Source organism: Salvelinus alpinus, chromosome 4, assembly GCF_045679555.1.
Source record: "Salvelinus alpinus chromosome 4, SLU_Salpinus.1, whole genome shotgun sequence".
In the NCBI taxonomy this organism is placed as follows: domain Eukaryota; kingdom Metazoa; phylum Chordata; class Actinopteri; order Salmoniformes; family Salmonidae; genus Salvelinus; species Salvelinus alpinus.
The window spans coordinates 20070885-20090743 of record NC_092089.1 but is presented as its reverse complement, the minus strand read 5'-3'; the positions used below and the strand labels follow the sequence as shown (position 1 = coordinate 20090743).

The window sequence follows — 19859 nt, the reverse complement described above, 5'->3', positions numbered from 1 at the left end:
TCAGGTTGTGTTTTTACACACTACTGTGTCATCAGGTTGTGTTTTTACACACTCCTGTGTCATCAGGTTGTGTTTTTACACACTACTGTGTCATCAGGTTGTGTTTTTACACACTACTGTGTCATCAGGTTGCATTTTTCCACAGTACTGTGTCATCAGGTTGCGTTTTTACAAATCAAATCAAATGTATTTATAAAGCCCTTCTACATCAGCTGATATCTCAAAGTGCTGTACAGAAACCCAGCCTAAAACCCCAAACAGCAAGCAATGCAGGTGTGGAAGCACGGTGGCTAGGAAAAACTCCCAAGAAAGGCCAGAACCTAGGAAGAAACCTAGAGAGGAACCAGGCTATGTGGGGTGGCCAGTCCTCTTCTGGCTGTGCCGGGTGGAGATTAAAACAGAACATGGCCAAGATTTTCAAATGTTCATAGATGACCAGCATGGTCAAATAATAATAATCACAGTCGTTGTCGAGGGTGCAACAAGTCAGCACCTCAGGAGTAAATGTCAGTTGGCTTTTCATAGCCGATCGTTGAGAGTATCTCTACCGCTCCTGCTGTCTCTAGAGAGTTGAAAACAGCAGGTCTGGGACAGGTAGCACATCCGGTGAACAGGTCAGGGTTCCATAGCCTCAGGCAGAACAGTTGAAACTGGAGCAGCAGCACGGCCAGGTGGACTGGGGACAGCAAGGAGTCATCATGCCAGGTAGTCCTGAGGCATTGTCCTAGGGCTCAGGTCCCCCGAGAGAGAGAAAGAGAGAATTAGAGAGAGCATACTTAAATTCACACAGGACACTGGAGAAATAGTCCAGATATAACAGACTGACCCTAGCCCCCTGACACATAAACTACTGCAGCATAAATACTGGAGGCTGAGACAGGAGGGGGGGGTCAGGAGACACTGTGGCCCCATCCGATGATACCCCCGGACAGGGCCAAACATACCCTACTGTGTCAGTAGTACACACTACTGTGTCATCAGGTTGTGTTTTTACACACTACTGTGTCATCAGGTTGTGTTTTTACACACTACTGTGTCATCAGGTTGTGTTTTTACACACTACTGTGTCATCAGGTTGTGTTTTTACACACTACTGTGTCATTCATTAGCTTTTCTTTCAAATGTTTTGTGTACTTCAGGCATTGATATGATACACTGGAGTCTTATCTCGTACTTTTCAAGAGGGCAGATATCAGAGCAGTATAAAAGGGCTCCCGAGTGGCGCAGAGGCATCACTACAGACCCTGGTTCGATCCCGGGCTGTATCACAACCGGCCGTTATTCGGGAGTACCATAGGGCGGTGCACAATTGGCCCAGTGTCGTCCGGCTTAGGGGAGGGTTTGGCCGAGGTAGGCCATCTTTGTAAATAAGAATTTGTTCGTATCTAACTTGCCTAGTTAAATAAAGGTTAAAAACATATGTATCAACCATCTCAGTGTAGGCGTGCTGATCTAGGATCAGACTCCCCCCATCCATGTAATCCTGTTCATTGTGATCTAAACTGATCCTAAATCAGCAGTATTTTACTCTGAGACACTTGATATATAATAAGGCCCCAGGAGCCTACCAACTTTCCTCCTTGTGAAGTCCTCCTCTCATAAAGGATGTTATCACGCAGGTTTGTGTTGGTCCGGTGTGAAAAGGACTGGTCCCTGTGTTTACATGGCTGCCCACTGTTAGTGAGAAAAGGAACAAGCAAGTTGGAGTGGAATCTCTTACAGGCCACCCAAGAGCTATTGTTGCTAAGCTACATGTCCAACCCACCAGTTGTAGCTGGACTGTTTGTTCTATTTAAGGACAATTCTAGAATGGACTCTTGTATTCATGGAAAGGTAACACAGTTTCCATGCAATGTTCCGTCTCTTCTCACAGCCACTGTATCTCTGTGGCTGAGAGGAAAGAGACTATGTAATGTTCAGTTCAAAACATCACACTGAAATCAATGTCAATGTTGTTAGTAGGTCTGTGCTGGTTTATGCCCATTAAGTTATGAAAAGGGTTCATTCAGACCATTAGGGACGGGTAAGAAACAGGATACAAAGGAACCATATACACATTATATACAAAAGTATGTGGACACCTTCAAGTTAGGATATTCTGCTATTTCAGCCACACCCGTTGCTGACAGGTGTATAAAATCGAGCACACAGCCATGCAATCTCCATAGACAAACATTGACAGTAGAATGGCTTTACTGAAGAGCTCAGTGACTTTCAACGTGGCACCGTCATAGGATGCCGTCATAGTCAAATTTCTTCCCTGCTAGAGCTTCCCCGGTCAACTGTAAGTGCTGTTATTGTAATATGGAAACGTCTAGGAGCAACAACGACTCCGACGCGAGTGGTAGGCCACACAAGCTCACAGAACGGGACCATCGAGTGCTGAAGCTTGTAGGGCATAAAAATTATCTGTCCTCGGTTACAACACTCACTACTGAGTTTCAAATTGCCCCTGGAAGCAACATCAGCACAAGAACTGTTCGTCAGGAGCTTCATGAAGTGGTTTTCCATGGCCGAGCAGCCGCACACAAGCCTGATATCACCATGCGCAATGCCAAGCATCGGCTGGAGTGGTGTAAAGCTCGCCACCATTGGACTCTGGAGCAGTGGAAATGCGTTCTCTTGAGTGATGAGTCACGCTTCACCATCTAGCAGTCTGACAGAAGAATCTGGGTTTGGCGGATGCCAGGAGAGCCCTACCTGCCCCAATGCATAGTGCCAACTGTAAAGTTTGGTGGAGGAAGAATAATGGCCTGGGGCTGTTTTTCATGGTTCTGGCTAGGCCCCTTAGTTCCAGTGAAGGGAACTCTCAACCCCATCGAACAACTTTGGGATGAACTGGAACAGACTCCTACACCTTCTTTGAAGGTTGCATCCCAAATGGGCCCTGGAAAAAAGTGCACTATAAGGAACACAGGGTTCCATTTAGGATGCAAACTTTAAAGTATGTGTAGGAGTCTGTTAAGAAAGCAGAAGTTTCACTGCCACAGTATTTCCTACCTGGTTCCTGTTCCGTGGAGGGTATAACTGATGTAGCATAATAACTGTAAGGTAAATTACTCCTAAAGAAACAAACAAGTCATGGGAAGGAATCTCCCTAATTATGGCTACATGAAGTTGATTGCAATGCCAAGGTTATAGGGCTAGAGTTCTAGGCTGCATATGTTACACACATATTTCATTTTTATTTAAAAAATAAATAAAAAATAGGTATGCAAAGTACTCAACTTGGTTGTGCGGTCAGCCTGGTAAATTTTAAAGGCATCCTTTCAGAGGGTGTTATATTAGCACCGCGTACGGGGCATGCGCGTTTCTCCAAGGCCAGTTTCCATAGCAGTGGTCACCGCGAGATAAGTTCTCCAACTTATGATGATTGACTGACACCCACCGTGCGAGTTTCTTTTATATGGATCTTACCTACGTTACATTTTATATAGCCTAGTAGCCTTCCTAATTGTTGTCTGCTCAATTGATTCAGTGCGCTTTTGCGTTTTGGCAAGAGACTGTAGTTGAGACAAAAGTCCGACTGATTGGGTGAACCAAACAATTATGGGCAATCAAGACGGTGAATTCTGCTTCTTAATTTGAGCAAATATTTATTTTTGTCATCACAGTGTGCTTTTCGTTTTTGAACGCCATCCGAAAAAAGTAAGTAATTTTCTAATAATTTTGAATACACTTTACAGATGTAAAAAGGTCAACTTCAATAGCATATTTGATGTGTTTTGATATAATGTGTATAATCAGTATGTATTTTATGTTTGCAGCTGTGCACGTTGGTGTTTTGGAAAATGTTTAGTTCTGATTGTGGTGTTTGCTAGCGTTGAGTGTGTGTGACTGACAGACGATGAAAACAAAACGCATCGTGGAACATTCGCAGTTACAAACGTTCGGTTGGTGCATTTTGTTATGGCTTCTATATAATAAAGCCATTTGACTCACTACATTTTCCTGTCTCGATTTATGTTTAAACTATTGTGGGAACTAGGGCTACATTATTTGCATAGCTAAACAGTGTAGTCGGAGAAACCATCCGATTGGCAGGTGCGCAAATAAGAAACCTGGGTCCTATTCATTAGTCCACACCGGAGCAAAACGTTTTGCAACTACAAACAAAAACGAGGGTTTCTTATTGGACAAGTCCAGACTAGTCTTTCCCAGTTTCAGTACATTTTCTTCCGTATGGCACTTAATGAATACGCCACAGGGATTTATTACTGAATTTGCTAGGCAACCGAATTTCAACCCCTGTCAATGAACTCAGGAGGCAGACAGGATCATACGCCCATGTCAATGCCCAGGTGTGCCAAAATTAAGATGATGACAATACGATTAGCTCTACAGCATCATCATTTTTCATGCACTAACATTCTGACAATTGAATTTTGAGAATAAAGAGAATGGTCATTATGATTTTGACAGTTTATTGGAGAAGGTAAGACGAGGAAGGGACCATTTAAAAGTCAGAAAAAACGATAGAAACATAGTGGCATAGGAGGAGTTTGTCCGCGTAAATGTCATAGAAAAAGTTCAGCTTTGATTGGGAAAGGTTAAAATGTTGTGACTGGCTGACTGCTCAAAGCAATATCCTCCTTGTGAAACGAACTTCTGTTTTTAAAAACCCGATAGTCCAATGAAAAGGAAGTAGATTTGTTTTCATTTTAACCAAAACCGTCCAGAAGGGTTGGATATTATGACCACAGTTGGGTCCGTCCCAAACGGCACCCTGTTCTTTAAATAGGGCACTACATTAGACTAGAGCGCCATGGGTCCTGGTCAGAAGTAGTGTAATATATAGGGAATCGGGTGCCATTTGGGACGTCGGCCCAGAGTGTTTAGATATTATGCTGAACCGCTATGGACACTGAGATAAGCTGTTGATACAGGATGGTTGTGGGGGATGGTAATGATGCCGTCATGCTCCAACTCAACTCATTTCCCTGGCAAATGTAACCGCAGCCTACCAGTGTGGCATCATGCATTCTAAAAGAGACACAAAACATCCCTTTCACTTTTGGTGTGATGATGGAAGGGGGCAAGTTGTCCTTGGCCATTTGACACAAAAAATGTAGAACTTTGGATCCTAGTCATCATAGTCTATAACCAGGGTCCTAGTCATCATAGTCTATAACCAGGGTCCTAGTCATCATAGTCTATAACCAGGGTCCTAGTCATCATAGTCTATAACCAGCGTCCTAGTCATCATAGTCTATAACCAGGGTCCTAGTCATAGTCTATAACCAGGTTCCTAGTCATCATAGTCTATAACCAGGGTCCTAGTCATCATAGACTATAACCAGGGGTCATAGACTATAACCAGGGTCCTAGTCATCTTAGTCTATAACCAAGGTTGTATTCTATAACTAGGGTCCTAGTCAGCATAGTCTATATCCAGGGTCCTAGTGATCATAAACTATAACCAGCATCCTAAGTCATCATATTCTATAACCAGGGGTCATAGACTATAACCAGGGTCCTAGTCATCATAATCTATAACCAGGGTCCTAGTCATCATAGACTATAACCAGGGTCCTAGTCATCATAGTCTATAACCAGGTTCCTAGTCATCATAGTCTATAACCAGGGTCCTAGTCAGCATAGTCTATAACCAGGGTCCTAGTCATCATAGACTATAACCAGGGGTCATAGACTATAACCAGGTTCCTAGTCACCATAGTCTATAACCAGGGTCCTAGTCAGCATAGTCTATAACCAGGGTCCTAGTCATCATAGACTATAACCAGGGGTCATAGACTATAACCAGGTTCCTAGTCATCATAGTCTATAACCAGGTTCCTAGTCATCATAGTCTATATCCAGGGTCCTAGTCATCATAGTCTATAACCAGGGTCCTAGTCATCATAGTCTATAACCAGGGTCCTAGTCAGCATAGTCTATAACCAGGGTCCTAGTCATCATAGTCTATAACCAGGGTCCTAGTCATCATAGTCTATAACCAGGGTCCTAGTCATCATAGTCTATAACCAGGGTCCTAGTCATCATAGTCTATAACCAGGGTCCTAGTCAGCATAGTCTATAACCAGGGTCCTAGTCATCATAGTCTATAACCAGGGTCCTAGTCATCATAGTCTATAACCAGGGTCCTAGTCATCATAGTCTATAACCAGGGTCCTAGTCATCATAGTCTATAACCAGGGTCCTAGTCATCATAGACTATAACTAGGGTTGTAGTCTATAACCAGGGTCCTAGTCATCATAGTCTATAACCAGGGTCCTAGTCATCATAGTCTATAACCAGGTTCCTAGTCATCATAGTCTATAACCAGGGTCCTAGTCATCATAGTCTATAACCAGGGTCCTAGTCATCATAGAATATAACTAGGGTTGTAGTCTATAACCAGGGTCCTAGTCATCATAGTCTATAACCAGGGTCCTAGTCATCATAGTCTATAACCAGGGTCCTAGTCATCATAGTCTATAACCAGGGTCCTAGTCATCATAGACTATAACCAGGGTCCTAGTCATCATAGTCTATAACCAGGGTCCTAGTCATCATAGTCTATAACCAGGGTCCTAGTCATCATAGTCTATAACCAGGGTCCTAGTCAGCATAGTCTATAACCAGGGTCCTAGTCATCATAGACTATAACCAGGGTCCTAGTCAGCATAGTCTATAACCAGGGTCCTAGTCAGCATAGTCTATAACCACGGTCCTAGTCAGCATAGTCTATAACCAGGGTCCTAGTCATCATAGTCTATAACCAGGGTCCTAGTCATCATAGTCTATAACCAGGGTCTTAGTCAGCATAGACTATAACCAGGGTCCTAGTCATCATAGTCTATAACCAGGGTCCTAGTCAGCATAGTCTATAACCAGGGTCCTAGTCAGCATAGCCTATAACCAGGGTCCTAGTCATCATAGTCTATAACCAGGGTCCTAGTTATCATAGTCTATAACCAGGGTCCTAGTCATCATAGTCTATAACCAGGGTCCTAGTCAGCATAGTCTATAACCAGGGTCCTAGTCATCATAGTCTATAACCAGGGTCCTAGTCAGCATAGTCTATAACCAGGGTCCTAGTCATCATAGACTATAACCAGGGTCCTAGTCATCATAGTCTATAACCAGGGTCCTAGTCATCATAGTCTATAACCAGGGTCCTAGTCAGCATAGTCTATAACCAGGGTCCTAGTCAGCATAGTCTATAACCAGGGTCCTAGTCATCATAGTCTATAACCAGGGTCCTAGTCAGCATAGTCTATAACCAGGGTCCTAGTCATCATAGTCTATAACCAAGGTCCTAGTCATCATAGTCTATAATCAGGGTCCTAGTCATCATAGACTATAATCAGGGTCCTAGTCATGATAGACTATAACCAGGGTCCTAGTCATCATAGACTATAACTAGGGTTGTAGTCTATAACCAGTGTCCTAGTCATCATAATCTATAACCAGAGAGGTTTTCCTGGTCAGGTATTGTGGTCAGGAGAAATGCCTGTGTGCGTCCCAAATGGCACACTAGTCTCTATATAGTGCACAACATTTGATCAGAGCACTATGGGTCCTGGTTTAAAGTAGTGCACTGAATAGGGTGCTATTTGGGACCTTGGTCCTATGTGTCGCTGTCTTCTGTGTTCCAGATGAGCTGTTTTGGACGGGGGCTGAGGCGGACGGCCCCTGCACGCGGCAGCAGCAGGAATGAGCTGGTGACCCCCTCGACGGCATCTCTCTCCAGGGTTAACGGCTGGGCCTGTCCCCCTCACTCCTTCCAGCTGGTGGGATGGACAATATACAGCTACATGGCTGTAGTTGGCTTTGGGATCTATATCCCACTACTACCTTCACCCTGGAGCCACATGGCCTACTCTGTAACCTTTACTCAAGGAGTCAAGGACTCTGGGCCGAAAGCAGAGGTTGAAGAGGTTTCAAGGGGGCCTGGGTCAAATACTTTCAAATACTTGAGCTGCACTAGATTGACTTTGCCTGGTACAAGTAGAACCATTTGATTTAGTTTTCCAGGTACAAGTAGAACCAATAGAATAGTACCAAAAGTCATGTGCAACTCAAATAAGTGTAAATATTTGATCAAGTTGTTCAGGTCAGATGTTTTCTGTGAGATGTCTTGCTTGGTTTCAGTTCCTGAAATATTTCTGCTTTGAGTGAAGAGCAAGACCTATAAATTGCACAGAAGGCTTTAGTGTTGCCTTGTGTCCCAAATGGCACCCTATTTCCTACATAGTACACAACTTTTGACCTAAAGTAGTGCACTATGTAGGGAATAGGGTGCCATTTGGGATGTAAGCCACTGTCATCACAGCTCTTGTCTTGATTTGACTGCAGTATGATGTCAGCTGCACCTCTTGTTTAAAGGCTAGCAGGCCGCACCTCTTGTTTAAAGGCTAGCAGGCCGCACCTATTGTTTAAAGGCTAGCAGGTCGCACCTCTTGTTTAAAGGCTAGCAGGTCGCACCTCTTGTTTAAAGGCTAGCAGGCCGCACCTCTTGTTTAAAGGCTAGCAGGCCGCACATCTTGTTTAAAGGCTAGCAGGCCGCACCTCTTGTTTAAAGGCTAGCAGGACGCACCTCTTGTTTAAAGGCTAGCAGGACGCACCTCTTGTTTAAAGGCTAGCAGGCCGCACCTCTTGTTTAAAGGCTAGCAGGACGCACCTCTTGTTTAAAGGCTAGCAGGACGCACCTCTTGTTTAAAGGCTAGCAGGACGCACCTCTTGTTTAAAGGCTAGCAGGACGCACCTCTTGTTTAAAGGCTAGCAGGTTGATGGCAGAAAGGGTTTATTTATTCAGACTTGGCACTACGACTCCTCCTCACATAGAGAAGCTTTTGTGTACCTCGATGGCTCTCCTAAATGCCCCGTTTCTTATGTGTGGCTCTTCCACACACAATGGAATCTTCTGTGAGAAGATCATGAATGAGTTGAAGGTTATATTATTCACTAGTATACCGTATACTCATTTGAAGTCACTGTAAGGTCTGTGAAAATGACATCTAGACTGAGAGTGGACACTTTATGTCATACATCGATACTGAATCAGATATTCAAGCTGGTTTGGATTCTACTATGGTTCATGGTGGCTATTTGATAAATTGTATCAATATTTCCCTTGTTAGTCCCTTGACCATTCCACTATGCAGCTGACTGGTATAGCCTTCATTGTGCACCTGGTCACCCATCTAGCTGCCGTGTCTATAGACCCAGCAGAGGCAGGCGTCCGTGCCAAGAAGAGCTACTCCAACCCACTGCCTGTCTTCGACAAGAAGAAACAACCACATGTCATCCACAACCTACACTGCTACCTGTGTAAAATCAATGTGTATGTATCTCACCCAAGTCTCTTTAAAAGGGCCATCTGGAATTGGTCAAATGTTTTCATTCACTTAAAAGTGTCGGGTGGACATTTTGTTCCGGTTTGAATTCAGGATTTCCTCTTTAAAAGTATATATTTCTGACCTGTTGCATTATACTATGCATTGAGATACAAATGTGTGTTTTTTTTCATTGAGGAAATTGCAACCAGGTTGATGTGGTTTCTCTGTGTCTTACTCTAGGGACCCAAAAGTGAAACACTGTGGTGTGTGCAACAAGTGTATTGAAGACTTTGACCACCACTGTAAATGGCTGAATAACTGTGTGGGGGGACAGAACTACTGGTAGGAGGAAGCACGGGAGGATGGACCATTTCAGTCAACGTTGACTACTTAGAGTTTGAGGAAATATTGTTTTGAATATCATTCTTGTCATAAATGTAGTTTATTTCAGACACTTTGCTTTAGCTTCTGCTTTGCTTGCTCTTTGGGGTCTGGGCCGGGTAACTGGAAAGCACTTTGTGGCTCATATAAAAAGGACAAGGTTAAATCCAATACATTTGATTGAGATCAAAGCCACATGTTTCTCTGTTTCACCTCCTCAGGTACTTCTTTGTGACGGTGTTGTCTGCTACGCTGGGCGTCCTCGTGCTTCTCATGGTCATCCTGTTCATCTTCATCCAGCATTATATGGACCCTGGCAGTCTCCGCACCGCACAGCAGTTTACCAGTGAGTTTATCTCCGCACCGCACAGCAGTTTACCAGTGAGTTTATCTCCGCACCGCACACCAGTTTACCAGTGAGTTTATCTCCGCACCGCACAGCAGTTTACCAGTGAGTTTATCTCCGCACCGCACAGCAGTTTACCAGTGAGTTTATCTCCGCACCGCACAGCCGTTTACCAGTGAGTTTATCTCCGCACCGCACAGCAGTTTACCAGTGAGTTTATCTCCGCACCGCACAGCAGTTTGACAGTGAGTTTATCTCCGCACCGCTCAACAGTTTAACAGTGAGTTTATCTCCGCACCGCACAACAGTTTGACAGTGAGTTTATCTCCGCACGCTCAACAGTTTGACAGTGAGTTTATCTCCGCAACACACAGCAGTTTACCAGTGAGTTTATCTCCGCACCGCACAGCAGTTTAACAGTGAGTTTATCTCCGCACCGCACAACAGTTTGACAGTGAGTTTATCTCCGCACCGCTCAACAGTTTAACAGTGAGTTTATCTCCGCAACACACAGCAGTTTACCAGTGAGTTTATCTCCGCACCGCACAGCAGTTTACCAGTGAGTTTATCTCCGCACCGCACAACAGTTTGACAGTGAGTTTATCTCCGCACCGCACAGCAGTTTACCAGTGAGTTTATCTCCGCAACACACAGCAGTTTACCAGTGAGTTTATCTCCGCACCGCACAGCAGTTTACCAGTGAGTTTATCTTCGCACCGCACAGCAGTTTACCAGTGAGTTTATCTCCGCACCGCACAGCAGTTTACCAGTGAGTTTATCTCCGCAACACACAGCAGTTTACCAGTGAGTTCATCTCTGCACCACAGTTTACCAGTGAGTTCATCTCTGCACCACAGTTTACCAGTGAGTTCATCTCTGCACCACAGTTTACCAGTGAGTTCATCTCTGCACCACAGTTTACCAGTGAGTTCAGTTTACCAGTGAGTTTATCTCTGCACCACAGTTTACCAGTGCGTTCATCTCTGCACCACAGTTTACCAGTGCGTTCATCTCTGCACCACAGTTTACCAGTGCGTTCATCTCTGCACCACAGTTTACCAGTGCGTTCATCTCTGCACCACAGTTTACCAGTGCGTTCATCTCTGCACCACAGTTTACCAGTGCGTTCATCTCTGCACCACAGTTTACCAGTGAGTTCATCTCTGCACCACAGTTTACCAGTGCGTTCATCTCCGCACCACAGTTTACCAGTGCGTTCATCTCCGCACCACAGTTTACCAGTGAGTTCATCTCCGCACCACAGTTTACCAGTGAGTTCATCTCCACACCACAGTTTACCAGTGCGTTCATCTCCGCACCGCAGTTTACCAGTGAGTTCATCTCCGCACCACAGTTTACCAGTGAGTTCATCTCCACACCACAGTTTACCAGTGCGTTCATCTCCACACCACAGTTTACCAGTGCGTTCATCTCCGCACCACAGTTTACCAGTGAGTTCATCACCACACCACAGTTTACCAGTGAGTTCATCTCCACACCACAGTTTACCAGTGCGTTCATCTCCGCACCACAGTTTACCAGTGCGTTCATCGACGTGGCTGGTCTTCCTGTCTGTAGGTGTGTTGAGTAACGGGACGTGGCTGGTCTTCCTGTCTGTAGGTGTGTTGAGTAACGGGACGTGGCTGGTCTTCCTGTCTGTAGGTGTGTTGAGTAACGGGACGTGGCTGGTCTTCCTGTCTGTAGGTGTGTTGAGTAACGGGACGTGGCTGGTCTTCCTGTCTGTAGGTGTGTTGAGTAACGGGACGTGGCTGGTCTTCCTGTCTGTAGGTGTGTTGAGTAACGGGACGTGGCTGGTCTTCCTGTCTGTAGGTGTGTTGAGTAACGGGACGTGGCTGGTCTTCCTGTCTGTAGGTGTGTTGAGTAACGGGACGTGGCTGGTCTTCCTGTCTGTAGGTGTGTTGAGTAACGGGACGTGGCTGGTCTTCCTGTCTGTAGGTGTGTTGAGTAACGGGACGTGGCTGGTCTTCCTGCCCCTGGCACCCTTGGAGACAAGCTCAGGGAGTCTCCTGGCTGTAGCCTTCCTCACGGTCATGTTGGCTACTGGCTCTCTACTGCTGCTGGTTCACCTACTGGGCTTCCACATCTATCTCTGTGAGTTACTGGTCCAGGGGCTGTATGTATCAAGTGTCTCGGAGTGAAAGTGCTGATCTAGGATCAGCCCCCCCGGGGCGGCAGGTAGCCTAGTGGTTAGAGCGTTGGACTTGTAACCGAACAAGGCAGTTAACCCACTGTTCCTAGGCCGTCATTGAAAATAAGAATTTCTTCTTAACTGACTTGCCTAGTTAAATAAAGGTAAAATATAAAATGTAACATTTAAAAAAAAATAAGTGTATTCATTATGATCTGAAAGGCAAAAGTGATCCTTGATCAGCAATTCTGTTCTGAGACATTGTGAATACGGGCCCAGACCTGGGTAAAATATTTTTGAATACCTTCCTTATACTAGATTTGAGCTTGATTTAGTACAATGGAACCGATGGAATAGTGTATCTGTATGTGAGTTGAAATGACAACACTTTATTTTTCTCTCTGAGCATGTTTCTCCTGCAGCATTACAACAATACACAAGGTCATCACAACAAGACGCTACATACTGTATGTCTTCCTTCATTCCTCTGGTCTCTGCAGTGTTAAACAAAATGAGCACGTATGACTACATTATAACAAGACGGCGTGGACAGGCCAGCCAGCAGGACATAGAGATGGGCTTTCCCCAGTCATCTGACAGCAACGGCAACGCAGGACAGGTCAGATCCTTTGTTTCACTCCTCCTCTCTGGCCTTGGTGATTAACCAACCAGGATTTCTGGAAAAACTTGGCATTTTGGGAAAGTTACTGGAATTTTGCGACCCTAATTCCAATAGTTGCATGCAAACTATTTTTTCAATCCCACAGTCATGAGTTTGGTACAAGTCAGACTACACAATCATGTATTCTCAGGATTGATATGTTGATTTGATTGTTTTTTAGAATCATCAGCAAATGGAGCCCCCCATCGATTGTGATGCGTTGTTGTCAGACAGCGTCAGGTAGGTAAATCCCACTAGGAAATCATGATACCGATGCGTTTGGTTATCATGTACAGTGTTGCAAGACACAAGTACTGGAAGTTTTCCTGCTATGCAGCTGTGAAATTGTAATCTTCCAAAGTGTAAAAGTTACCTCAAAGATAGACTTGTAGAATCACACATTATTGTACTTACCTCAAAGATAGACTTGTAGAATCACACATTATTGTAGTTATCTCAAAGATAGACTTGTAGAATAACACATTATTGTAGTTATCTCAAAGATAGACTTGTAGAATAACACATGCATGGCACCTCCTTGTTTTTTTCTGCGGTAGCTGCAAGAATCAGGAAACAGGAACTATTTCAAGTCGACTTTCTGGATCTTTCTGTACTGAGGTCAGTTACCCTAACCAAATGAAAGGTTATCACTAAACTACTTTTGTCATCGTATTCTAAAATAATATTTTGGGTATTGTCTGTATGAAGGTATTTTGTTTCAGAACTATCAGTTAGGACCATTTGCAAGAAAATATTGTTATAATAAAATAAGTCAATATGTTCTTGTTCTAGTTGGACAACTTTACTAAATCATCAGAAAAGGGAAATGGCTTTTACTATGGCACAGAGCTACCCACTCAGATTATACCAGGTGAGTTTACCCACCCAGATTATACCAGGTGAGTATACCCACCCAGATGATACCAGGTGAGTTTACCCACCCAGATTATACCCGGAGTTTACCCACCCAGATTATATCAGGTGAGTTTACCCACCCAGATTATATCAGGTGAGTTTACCCACCCAGATTATATCAGGTGAGTATACCCACCCAGATTATACCAGGTGAGTTTACCCACCCAGATTATATCAGGTGAGTATACCCACCCAGATTATATCAGGTGAGTATACCCACCCAGATTATACCAGGGGAGTTTACCCACCCAGATTATACCAGGTGAGTTTACCCACCCAGATTATACCAGGGGAGTTTACCCACCCAGATTATACCAGGTGAGTTTACCCACCCAGATTATACCAGGTGAGTTTACCCACCCAGATTATACCAGGTGAGTTTACCCACCCAGATTATACACGGGGAGTTTACCAACCCAGATTATACCAGGTGAGTTTACCCACCCAGATTATACCCGGGGAGTTTACCCAGACATTTTAAATTCAGCATTTTTTAAAATGCCGACACTGAATTTAAGTCTCCGGGTCTTTCCTATTTAACTAGATCTGTGTCCCAAATGGCACCCTGTTCCCTATTTAGTTCACTACCTTTGACCAGCCCCTAGTGAATACGGGTCCTGGTCAAAAGTAGTGCACTGCATAGGGAATAGGGTGCAATTTGGGACACAGCCCTAGGTGATTATCAGTGTAACTAATTCTACTCTGCTGGTTTTCCTCACTGACATGTTTTAAATGTTCTGTCTGGAAGGTGAAGTGGTGATGGATGACCCCTTGGGCTGGAGGTTGGGTGGAGGTGCAGAGGGCCCCAGAGCAGCCCAGTGTGAGGGGGTCCCCTGCACTGACAGAGCTCATCAGTAGCTGATCTCTGATGCTCTACAGGTGGTCACACACAGTACCTGAGGAACTAAAGGCATTGACACACCATAGTGAACGCAGTACAGCAGATCACCTACTGGATGTTGACTAACTGGGGTCGATACAACATGTCAAATCTTTGGGAAATAAACAAAAAATGGCTGTTGGTGTTGTCTGGTCAGAAGCCATGGAATCGGCCACCGGCAGCAGTATTTACACAGCACAGCACTGGGGAACAAATAGAATGTTCATGCTGGATTGAAACCACCATGATGCCTCCAACGGACCTCCTGCTGTTGCCTATGACGATCACCACTTGGACCTGGAAATGGAACTTTGGATTCCGAGCTTCTAAAATGCATCTTGGAATGTTATGGAATGTGCTAGTGAATAGAACACATTGGATGCAACCTGGATTCCTATGGAAGAGGACAGACAATGTGATTTCTCAAATCTTGACTGCGAGGGGTGACATTGGCTTTTTTTTAAATAATTGACTATTTTAATAGTTAATAGGATATTTACACTGAGTGATGGGAAGGACATTTATTTTGCAGCAATTGTATGTATTTTATCTGAGGATTTAAATAATTATTTTACTTATGTTTTATTGGTTAATTTAGCCATTTCAGATCATAATGTTCTTGCCAGAATTTAATAATAAAATGTGTAAACATACCGTACAAACTCTTGAATGAAATGTTCCATTTCCAAGTTAACCACACAGTGGCGCTACTGAGACTCATTGAACTACAATTGAACGACAATAAATCTCCTTCATTTACACCCTATGTATATCCAGGAAATGGAGTGGCAGAGCATTTGTCATTCCTAAGAAACATTTCCTGGAGCTGTACATAAATCAGTGTCTTGGATAATCCATGAATGCTGTACAGTAGTGGCTGGTAGCACTTTAAATGGGGAGGACACGGATCATAGTAATGGCTGAAACGGAATTAATGTATTGTGTTTGATACCATTCCGGTCACTCCATTCCAGCCATTATTATGAGGCGTCCTCCTCTCACCAGCCTCCTCTGGTGCCGTTTCACCGCCAGCCTGCCTGGCCTCAGTGGACACTGTGTTATATAATCTCCAGTTCTACATGTTAAATCATTACCACTAGTTGTATAACCCTTTAAAGAGGTCTATGCCATGAGTGGACAAGATCAGAGAATTAACCATACCTAGAAATCAAATGACCCACAGAGGTTAGATGGGGCAGAGTGATACAATTACAGAGACTTTGAGACTTTGATTTTCAAGTCCCATGTGCATTCCAAGCAGAAGTGTTGACGTTGAAGGAAGGATAGGGTTCTGTCCTATCTTTGAGGGAATATCTTATTTCCCTAGATAGAGGGTGCATCCCAAATGACACACTATACGCCCTGGTTAACAGTAGTGTACTAAAGGAATAGGGTGCCATTTGGGATGCAAATTGCCTCTACTGTATCTTTGAGGGAAATCTTCTTTCCCTAGAGAGAGAATCCCACAGGCCATGTGTTGACCAGCCCACACAAGACATCCTGTACCCGGACTAGAGCCAGGGTGCATTTCCTGGAGAAAATATCTTTTTATTTTCTAATCTTTTTATATACATGCCATGGCCTTTGACCTTGGACCTTAGTGATGGGCTACTGCTTTCTCACTCTGCCTGTACTGTCTCTTTATTGTGGAATACATTTCACTCCGAATGTATATTGTGAAGTATTACGTTATTGGATGGGAGTACAACTGATTGAATAGCAGCAGCTAATACAGATGAAAGTACAATCACCTGACTGGCTGGTCTAACCTTTGATAGATGGGTTAGAAGCCCCCGAATACGCCATACTGCAAAAGAGCATGGCAGAACAGAGATTCCCACGGAACGGAAGGAATTCACTTATCCTATTATGGATCAAACAAAACAACGTTCTCCATCACCTTCATGAGAATAGATTGACGTTTACACGAGTGGTAGGAGAGCTGCAGCCAATCAGTGGCCTGGATTTCTCCCCGCATTTCTTTCTGGGAGGCGAACAGCAGACAGGCATTTGAGATTCTATATAGCGGGAGAATATAGTGTTGGCAACGTTCTTTCAACCTCCAACATTCCTCGACGTGCAGTTATGATTTTGTGGAATTGACAACAAAGAACAGTGGATTGGAGAAGGATTGAGATATCAGGTAAATGTGTTATTTTACAGATGTGGTTACATGTTTTTTGGCAAAAGAACAGCTATTGATGTTGACAGTTTATTTGTTTTGGTGTGCGTTTATTTTGACACTGACACAGTCGGTTCAATGCCTTTTTATAAATGTGCAAATTGATAACTACAAATATAAATGTATTTCAATATTTCATTGCACACTAAATGATGTTGTGCATTATATGCAGGAAGTCGCTTGATTGTCAAATATGCTTTCGTTTTTCCCTCATTTGAAAGCACTGGTCTGTTACGCCGTTTGGTTCTAGAATTCGTTTACTGAATTACTATCGTTTACTGAATTGTAGACGCTGTCAATAGTGTATACGCATATTCAATGTATTGCCAGGTATTGCGTTATGCACTGGCAAGTGGCAATAGAAGAGCGGCGACTGCAGCCTGTGCATGGTCACAATAACAATGATCACGTGCCACTGTGGACTATTCCAGAGACCACTACTGGAGCATGAATCTCTCCACGTTTGCAAGTTTATGTAACCAATCTCGCGCATGAAACATGCTCATACTGCATTACACAACTTCCGTACTGTCAACTTAAACAACCATAGTATAGTCTATGTCGTTTGTTCTCCCGTCGTTTTACACGTGTTGTTGTTACCTTCTCTCTACTACCTCTGTCAAGAGGTCAAGGTCCGTAATGACATAGGAGATCCTCTTGAAACTGTTGGACAGATCCTTTGTATCGAACCCTGCGCTGCTTTCTAATACATGATTATTACATCATGTCGCCTGGACAACCTAGAAGGGAAAATAGTTACAGGAAGCCTTTTTGTTATGAATGATAAGTACCGTAAGGATGCATGAAGCCCGTTTACCCAGTTCTCTTCCTTGTATATTCTGTTTATGTACTCTTTAGGCGTATGTCGATTTTATTGCGTCAAAGATTCTATCTATATCTTGTAACATGATGATATGGGTGTGTGGCTGATGATATGGGTGTGTGGCTGATGATATGGGTGTGTGGCTGATGATATGGGTGTGTGGCTGATGATATGGGTGTGTGGCTGATGATATGGGTGTGTGGCTGATGATATGGGTGTGTGGCTGATGATATGGGTGTGTGGCTGATGATATGGTAGTGTGGCTGATGATATGGGTGTGTGGCTGATGATATGGTCATGTATGTTAATGGGAATGACCGATGCTTGGCAGGCAGCACTACATGCGTTGGGCTTTACATACAGTATCTAGTGTTTCACAGTCAGAGAGTTAAATGAGAGCATTTGCCAATCAGTCTATGCTTTTGTCGGACTCAAGCAGTATATAAGTAAAGCACTACTGTAATTAAAACGTTGACATAATTGCAAACGTAGGTCAGATTCTACAAATAAATGGCCCAGTATGTTGTTCATAGCACTTCTGCTTTACATGTGCGATAGCCTTGTTTATCACCATATGTTGTATTAGGTACGCATGAGGAGAGAACGCAGTCATCCACTGTCTATGCCCCAGATTTCTCTCTTGGCTCTAGGTTGCAGTGCACTCTGGTCCGAGAGCCACTGGATCCAGTCATAAACAATTACCCTCACGATGTAAATGAGTCTGTTTTGTTGTTCATATTAAGGACAGGGTGGACTTATGAAAGGTTATGTTTTTGGTAAAAAGCCACATTATGAAAATGTGTTGTCTGCATGGTCAGTGAAAAAAGCCAAAGGGGTGGTCTAGTAGTCTAAGCTTTAAGCCGCCTCCTCTGAAGCACATGTACGATGTACCGCTGTCAGCATGGGTTTGAAACCCGGACGGCAGCTCTTTAAGCATGCGCTCTCCTACCTTTCACCACTGTCCAACATGAAAAACCCCCACTCTTTTCTCCACAAAAATGTAAAAAAGGACAGAGAAATTCAGCTCTTTTAGTCCTGTTAAATCATACAGGTAATTGTTGGTGTCACTGATGATTAGTAATTAGAGGACGCTGTCTGTATCTAATCAGCCCGCTACATTTTTAAATGTTTTAGTTTTTTAAATGTTAAACTTTGCCTCTCCCAGCCGAGTGATATCAATGAAAAAATGTGGTTACAGTTTCCACAATTGACTGGTGTGTACAGTAGTATGTCAAAGGGAACCCACTTTGTTCTGCTTTCCTGTTGAAGTTCAACACCTTCCACTCAGTGCTGTCGGATGAACAGGGCTGCACATCCCAAATGGCACCCTATTCCCTATATAGTGCACTACTTTTGACCAGAGCCCATGTAGTGTACTGCATAGGGAATAAGGTAGCATTTGAGCCACAGCCCAGGCCTCTCTCCATGACAGACAGGACCACTGCTGCTCTCATTGGGATCATTCAGCCAATGGGGTTGCATAAGGAACCTCTCTTTCATTACTCTGCCTTGTATCTTAATATGGCTCGTTGTTAAGACCACAATACGAACTGAGCAGAGATAAAGTGTAACATATTGTTTCTGATGCACAATACATTTGTGTCTGACACCAGAGGGGGGAGGGAGGAGAGGAGAGGGGAGGGAGGGAGGGAGACACAAACTCTAGTGATGGGGAAGAAATCAATAGTTACACTTCGCAATATTATTTTTAGACAATATTATATCGATATTTGACTCCAAGTATCGATTTGTAAAACATATTTACTTTTGTTTATTACTGTAGGTGGTGTTAGCTAGCGCTAGTCGGCTGGACCTGAGCCAAAACGCCAGTATTTTTACTCCTATAGCTTGTTCTCCATCTTCTTCTTCAATAGTGAGCCAACATGTTTTCAGCACTTTAATTTCCCTAACTGATCAAAACTACTTTTCTCTTGTCTCTCTGCAGCAGACATATGGTGAGCAATATGTCTGGAACATCAAATCCCAATCAAATCGCAGCATAGAATCCCAATATGTATGTAATCATGAGAACGCAGTCGGCACCTAAGTATGGTGATAAAATCATATTGTGAGGTCCCTGGCAATTTCCAGCCCTAACAAACTGCAGCAAGAGACACAGACCAACAACAGTGAGTGACTTCAGACCCATGGGGCAGTAGGGTGATGGTGTAATGCACTCTGGGATAGATGGATGGATGGATGGAGGGGAGGGGGGTGATGCGCCTAAATATTTTGCT

General features: G+C 43.8%; 2 protein-coding genes across 7 annotated transcripts in view; both read left to right on the top strand.

The window, feature by feature from the left end:
* The first annotated feature begins 72 nt into the window (after positions 1-72).
* zdhhc11 (zinc finger DHHC-type containing 11) lies at positions 73-15279 on the top strand. Of its 6 annotated transcripts, none has more exons than XM_071395915.1 (11): positions 73-3648; positions 7603-7830; positions 9112-9290; positions 9526-9627; positions 9888-10012; positions 11969-12124; positions 12662-12780; positions 13004-13062; positions 13380-13440; positions 13615-13693; positions 14486-15279. In XM_071395915.1, exons 2-11 carry the CDS (start codon positions 7603-7605, stop codon positions 14593-14595), a joined length of 1218 nt encoding a protein of 405 aa, XP_071252016.1. In that variant the 5' UTR covers positions 73-3648; the 3' UTR covers positions 14596-15279. The 6 variants fall into 6 exon arrangements, with proteins under 6 accessions (XP_071252016.1, XP_071252015.1, XP_071252012.1 ...); XM_071395914.1 differs by having other exon boundaries at positions 11927-12124; XM_071395911.1 differs by having other exon boundaries at positions 11591-12124.
* A 1304-nt stretch (positions 15280-16583) lies between these two features.
* LOC139572984 (tubulin polymerization-promoting protein) overlaps positions 16584-19859 on the top strand; it is a 41145-nt gene continuing 37869 nt past the window's right edge. Inside the window, exon 1 of the mRNA XM_071395921.1 lies at positions 16584-16760. The gene's annotated coding sequence lies outside the window, so the exon portion shown is untranslated. The remainder of the gene's footprint in view (positions 16761-19859) is intronic.

Excerpts from the sequence above, each read along its gene's own strand:
- zdhhc11 (XM_071395911.1), top strand. The coding sequence starts at position 7,603 with ATGAGCTGTTTTGGACGGGGGCTGAGGCGGACGGCCCCTGCACGCGGC. Across the intron at positions 9,291-9,525 it reads TACCTGTGTAAAATCAATGT|GGACCCAAAAGTGAAACACT; the intron begins GTATGTATCTCA and ends GTCTTACTCTAG. Across the intron at positions 12,125-12,661 it reads GGGCTTCCACATCTATCTCT|TGTTAAACAAAATGAGCACG; the intron begins GTGAGTTACTGG and ends TGGTCTCTGCAG.